The 6,970-nt window shown below is 36.8% G+C and overlaps 1 protein-coding gene across 1 annotated transcript in view; it reads left to right on the top strand.

Annotated features, from left to right (window-relative positions):
• The window catches only part of LOC128705645 (phospholipase A1 member A), a 16,214-nt gene extending 11,204 nt beyond the window's left edge, over positions 1-5,010 (top strand). The window contains exon 4 of the mRNA XM_070080501.1: positions 4,884-5,010. Coding sequence (XP_069936602.1) covers positions 4,884-4,944 — 61 coding nt within the window. The 3' untranslated portion in view covers positions 4,945-5,010. The remainder of the gene's footprint in view (positions 1-4,883) is intronic.
• The last annotated feature ends 1,960 nt before the right edge of the window (positions 5,011-6,970 follow it).

The raw sequence follows: 6,970 nt of genomic DNA, 5'->3' as shown, positions 1-6,970 counted from the left end.
TGTCAACAGTAGTGAAGAACAAGGTAGAACAAGCTTTATTAACACAGTGTTTTGCTCTGTCTGGAGTTTTAAGTCATGTGACTCAATAAACTTCTATATAGAGTAAATATTGTCCCATCAAGGGAGGGTAGCATGAAAAAAAAACTTTCACCATTATTCATGCCATCACTGTCTTGCCAAAGGTGTGCTTATACTCCAGTTATAAAACTAACATTAGCATTCCTCCTTGAGAGTGCAGACACTGTACTTCCCATCTCCAGGACTCAAGTTCGGCCTGCCAGTTTCCCTGAATCCCTTCATAAATGTTACCTTGCTCACACTGCAATAGCACATCAAATCGTAAAAAACATTTGTCTCCATTTGCTCCTATGTAACACACTCATGAATGCTTACTGGAAGTCCAAGCCCCCACACACAAAACCTCCTATACCCCCTCCCTCCAACCTTTCCTAGGCCGACCCCTATCCTGCCTTCCTTTCACTACAAATTTTTACATTCTCAAAGTCATTCTATTTTGTTCCATCTTTTCTACATGTCTGAACCACCTCAGCAGCCCCTCTTCAGCCCTCTGAATAATAATTTTGGTAATCCCGCACCTCCTCCCAATTTCCAAACCATGATTTCTCTGCATTATATTCATACCACACATTGCCCTCAGACATGATATCTCCTTGTTGCAACATTCACCACCCATGCTTCTCACCCATATAAGAGCTTTGCTTCTATGGACTAAGTTCTTTGTCTCCACAGACTCCTCAGTGCACAACTCGCTTTTTTCCCTTCGTCAATTCTATGATTCACCTTATCTTTCATAGACCCATCTGCTGACATGTCCACTCCTAAATTTTTATTTTTTTTTCATCAAACTGGCCATATCCCACCAAGGCAGGGTGGCCCAAAAAGAAAAACGAAAGCTCCTCTTCCTAAATTTAGTAATTTATATGGGAGAAGGGGTTATTAGCCCCTTGCTCCCGGCAGTTTAGTCGCCTCTTACAACACGCATGGCTTACAGAGGAAGAATTCTGTTCCACTTCCCCATGGAGATAAGAGGAAATAAGAACAAGAACTAGAAAGAAAATAGATAAAACCCAGAGGGGTGTGTATATATATATGCTTGTACATGTATGTGTGGTGTGTCCTAAGTAGAAGTAGCAAGATGTACCTGAAATCTTGCATGTTTATGAGACAGAAAAAAAAGGATACCAGCAATCCTACCATCATGTAAAACAATTACAGGCTTTCATTTTACACTCACTTGGCAAGACGGTAGTACCTCCCTGGACAGTTGCTGTCTACTAGCCTACTACCTAGACTCCACAGACTTCTTCCCCTATAATTTTTGCACTCTCTTTTGTCCCCTTTGCCTTTATACCAAGGAAATATGCACGCTCTCTGCCAATCCCCTGGTGCCTTACCCTCTTCCATACATTTATTAAATAAAAGCACCAACCACTCCAAAACTATATCCCCACCTTCTTTTAACATTTCTATCATTATCCCATCAATCCCAGCTGTCTTGCCTCCATTTTATTCTACCCACTGCCTCACAAACTTCTCCCACACTCACAAGTGGCTCTTCCACACTCCTACAAGATGTTATTCCTCCTTGCCTTATACACGAAATCACAGCTTCCCTATCATCGTCAACATTTAGCAGTTCCTACTCTGCATTTAATAACTCTCCTCTCCTATTTTTAACTATCAAATCCATTCATTACCTAGGCTTCCTCAACTTGTTAATCTCACTCCTAAACTTTTTCTTATTTTCAACAAAATTTGTTGATAACATCTCACCCACTCTCTCATTTGCTCTCTTTTTACATTGCTTCACCACTTCCTTAGCCTCTCTCTTTCTCTCTATATACTCCTTCCTCCTTGCATCACTTATACTTTGTAGAAACCTCTCATATGCTAACTTTTTCTCTCTTACTACTCTCTTTACATCATTCCAACAGTTGCTCTTCTTCCCTCCTGCACCCACTTTCCTGTAACCACAAACTTTTGCTGAACACACTAACACTACATTCTTAAATCTATCCCATACATCTTCAGTCCCATTGCCTAAACTCTCATTAGCCCATCTGTCCTCCAATAATTGTTTATATCTTTCCCTAACTGCCTCCTCCTCTAGTCTATAAACCTTCACCTCTCTCTTACTTGCTGCTTCCATTTTCCTTGTATCCCATCTACCTTTTTCTCTTAGTGTAGCTACAACTAAAAAGTGATCTGATATATCTGTGGCCCCTCTATAAACATGTACATCTTGAAGTCTACCCAACAGTCTTTTATCTACCAATATGTAGTTCAACAAACTACTGTCATTTCGCTCTACATCATATCTTGTATACTTATTTATCCTCTTTTTCTTAAAATATGTATTACCTATAACCAAACCCCTTTCTATACAAAGTTCAATCAAAGGCTCTCCATTATCATTTACACCTGATACTCCTATTTTAACATTTAGGACCCCTACCACAATTACTCTCTGACTTGGTTCAAAAGTTCTTACACACTCACTTAACATCTCCCAAAATCAATCAGTCAGTATCTCTCTATCTCTGTCTCTCTATCTATCTATCTATCTATCTCACTCCTATCTTTTCCAGGTGCATATGCACTTATTATGACCCACTTTTTGCATCCGACCCTTATTTTAATCCACATAATCCTTGGATTTATACATTTATATTCCTTCTTCTCCTTCCATAACTGATCCTTCAACATTATTGCTACCCCTTCCTTAGCTCTATCATTATTATTATTCTTATTATAGTGACAAACCCAGATTAAACTTGTATATGTTATAGCTGTCCCATTCAAAGCTTGTTGTGGAACTTGTCCATGCTTGAGGTGTTACAGACAAGGGTCATCAGCACTACTATCACTGGTTTAGCTACCTTCATATACTGTGTATACATACATACATACATTCATCTACAGGTGCTCCTCAGCTTATGATGGTTTGATTTACAATATTTAAATTTTATGATGGTGCAATAGCAATTACTTTGGAGATGAAACTTGAGATAATTACCCACCATGAAGGTGGAAAATCTGTATTTATGTTTCAGTACTGGTATCTAGTAGTTACAGTAATTAGTTGTTTATTTACTCATTCAGTGACAGTAGTTATTTATTTATTTAGCATATATTCACATTTGACTTACGATATTTTTGACTTACGATGGGTTCGTTGGAACTTAACCCCATTGTAAGTCGAGGAGTGCCTGTGTATAAACTTACAAGCCTCCCAATTAGAGAATTTGATTATTCATTGACCCCTGAAACAAAATTAACCCAAGTCTTAGGTTTTTTTTTTTTTTATACACTAGCCATCTCCCACCAAGGTAGGGTGACCCCAGAAAAGGAAACATATTCTCCATCATTCATTCAATAGCTGCCGTGTTAGTGCAAGTTACCAAAGTTTATACCAAAGGGATAATTTTTTTGGAAAATCAGCTGAAGTTGAGCTCACTCAAAAAACTGAATCATGAACAGTGAGTACGGAAGTATAGTACACTTTATAACTCATTATATGAGGCGAGGCAAAACAGTGTGTGTGTTAAGTATAATATGGAATTCAACAAGTTTTTCCCTTACCACACTGCACTCTAGTAGTTTACGAACAGGTTTGACCCTTCAGTTTAATTACTCTCCATCAGTGTTCTCATAACATCAGTGTTATTAGGATGGCTAGTTTGTCATGTTCTCAAGAGTTATTTATGAAGAAACTGTCACTCATTAATTAACAAACTCTTCATATGTTACTGAAATGATGATGATGGTAATAATAATAATAGTAATTATTATAAAACTAATAATGATAATCATTAATTTTAAATAATTCATTATAGTTATACAGTCTAGGTAGTAGGTTGGTAGACAGCAACCGCCCAGGGAGGTACTACCGTCCTGCCAAGTGAGTGTGAAACAGAAACCTGTAATTGTTTTACATGATGGTAGGATTGCTGGTGTCCTTTTTTCTGTCTCATAAACATGTAAGATTTCAGGTACGTCTTACTACTTCTACTTACACTTAGGTCACACTACACATGCATGTACAAGCATATATTTACATACCCTTTGGGTTTTCTTCTATTTTCTTACTAGTTCTTGTTCTTTTTTATTTCCACTTATGTTTACATTATCATATATTAAGATGTTTTTAGGCTTATGCACTGGCAAATGAAAAAAAATGGCTGTGATTTACTTTAAGGCAATGTTCACCTTACAGCCGTGGTCTGGAACCTAACTCACAATATTAGTGAAGAATGCTTGTAATAATGTCTGTGTGGTACAGCTGTAGCACCTGTCATCACCTCTTAGTGTCTTGACCAGGGAAGGATGTGTTGTGATACTGTTGAAGTATAAGCTTCAGGGCCTGTAATCCCAGAGGAGCCCCAGATTTGATTTTAGTCCACATTGCTTAAAATTTTTTGGGGTTTACTGAATGAGAAGGGTTTTTAAATAATAATAATAATAATAATATACTGTAAATCAATACAAAATACTAGTTAAAATAAAAATTGAAAAGATATTAAAGTATCTTATCATTGCTGGTTGTGAAGGTGACTCCATAACAATTCAAGCTTCAGGGATCCAAAAATGTAGGTCTGACACTGGTCTTGACAAACATTATATCCATGTGTGTGTTGTGATAGTGCTTTACTAGCTCTTCCAGTGTGGTTCCTTGCTGCTAGTGAGGGGCTCTTGATGCAAGGAATTGGACCAGTGCCCCCCTTCCTTGGATTGAACCTGTTTGCCTCTCGTTTCCCCAGGCACTGTATGACTCCTACAGGTTTAGCACTTTACCATAAATATAATAATTGCTTTACTATCATCAGGTATGTTTTTTTAATAGATACTTATTTTATTTTCAGCGCTCTGGGAAAATTTTATTTTTCTACAAATTCCGAGCCTTTATATTCAAGACCACTTTAAGGTAGTTTATGTATGTATATACGGTAGTGTATATTAGTGAATTCTTCAATAAAATGTAAATAGAAATATGCTTTTGGTTATCACCATGGACAAGAAAACTGTGGCCTAGATGCAGCATGCTGAAGAGTGAGAAAATTTAGAAACTGTTGCGTACCCTGCCACCTTCACACACTGTTTGAAAAGCAATTTTTTTTTTTGTCATCTGCTGGCAATCTTGGAAAATCTGGCACACCCACATCATACTCCACAAGACACAGATACTGTAGTGCATTTCCTCGTATTATACGACAGTGGTGTCACTGACTGAGAGTGACTTACTCTTCCCTCCTCCCTCCCTCCCCAGGAAATTACTTTAAATTGCAGTGTGGTACAGTGATTCATTTTTGTGGAACACTGTATTTATTGTCTGATAAATCCGAAGGAGAGATTCCAAGTGCTCTCTCTGCTTCTACTCATTTTGTATAATTTTATTTTGTGATAGGTTTATATATTCCTTCTAGTTATTCTGGTTAGTGATAGTTATCCCTAATGTTTTTTTCTCCAACAACCGGCCGTATCCCACCAAGGCAGGGTGACCTAAAAGAAAGTTTTTATATTTAGTAATTTATATAGAAGGGGTTACTAGCTCTTTGCTTCCTTATTTCTAAATATAAAATTTATATAAATAAGCCCTAATATTATTGAGGTCACATTTGTTTAATGAAAATTGGTAGTATCTGTTTAATAAACCTTGAAATGTTTGGTTCTTGTCTATATAGTAAAGCTTTGAGAGCTTTAGGGCTTTAATAAAGTTTGCAAAACCTGCTTTATTGTCTGTAATGAACCAATTATTTTCACAGTTTGTCTCTAACTACTTGAATTACTTATGTTTCATTTTCATTGTTAGGTTTGTGTTTTTTGCCTTTTGGTTTGCAAGGGTTTTGTTGTAATGTTAATAATGAAGAAAATACTGAACATTTCTTTTGTCAGTAATTCTGCACAATTAGAGGTCACTTAATAATTTTAGAGGACATCAGAATGTTTATAATAGAATTTATTCTACCTGTGTGTCATAATCCAAAGTAGTGATTGTTTCAGCATTACCTATTATGTAAAGACAAATATATATGAGATAAATATCTTGTTTCAGCATTGCCCTATGTAAATGTGAATTTTGTTTTTAATACATTGGCCATCTCCCACCAAGACAGAGTGACCAGAAAAAAAAGAAACCAAGTTGTTCTTTTTTGCATTTAGTAATATATACAGATGAAGGGGCTTTAGAGTGTATAAAGTATTTCATGGCTTATAAGAAGCAGTTTATAAGACTTGTAGTTTCAATGGCTCGACATCAGATGTAACTTGGAAAGCTACAGCCCACTCCACATCCCAGACTTATAGCTCCTGTCACTGACCTTCAGTTTATAGGACACAGGGTGGGTTTGGAGACATTTTATGGAAAACAAACATGCATCTTATAAACTGCAAAATACGTATGTTATAAAAATGCATTTTAAACCTTCAAATACATATTCATTGCATATACATTCGGTAATATTGCCAAGTATTTTAAGCTGAAGGTAGTACATGTATGTCTGCCACTACTGAAAAAGTAATAGTATCTCACCTGAGATAACATTGATCCTTAAGTGGTATTTTTGTCATCTGCATTGCAGGTTTGTGAAGGTTGTCAAACAGACTGGCCAAACAAGGACATATTTCTGCAGGATCTTGATTTTGCTGCACCCTACACACCTTAGTTTGTCTAAATAATAAAGCTTATATTTTTTAACCCCTCAAGGGTGCTACAGTGTAAGGGGGCTCTTGATCCAAGGAATTGAGCATTGGATCCTCCTCCTTGGGTCAAATTTAAATACCCTAACTCTTCCTTTCTCCATTTTGTCTCATTAGTGGGGAAATTTTGCCCTTTGTGAAAGACAGTTCCTTGCCGGGTACTTCAGGTCACGACACTTCTAACTAACCCATTTTTCTTACCAGTGCAATTTGTAACTTGTTAGAAGATATTGTTAACCATTGTTTAGCATGG

Source organism: Cherax quadricarinatus, unplaced genomic scaffold (genome assembly GCF_038502225.1).
Source record: "Cherax quadricarinatus isolate ZL_2023a unplaced genomic scaffold, ASM3850222v1 Contig540, whole genome shotgun sequence".
In the NCBI taxonomy this organism is placed as follows: Eukaryota; Metazoa; Arthropoda; class Malacostraca; order Decapoda; family Parastacidae; genus Cherax; species Cherax quadricarinatus.
Note: the sequence above shows the minus strand (reverse complement) of the source record. Positions and strands in the feature narration are given on the sequence as shown.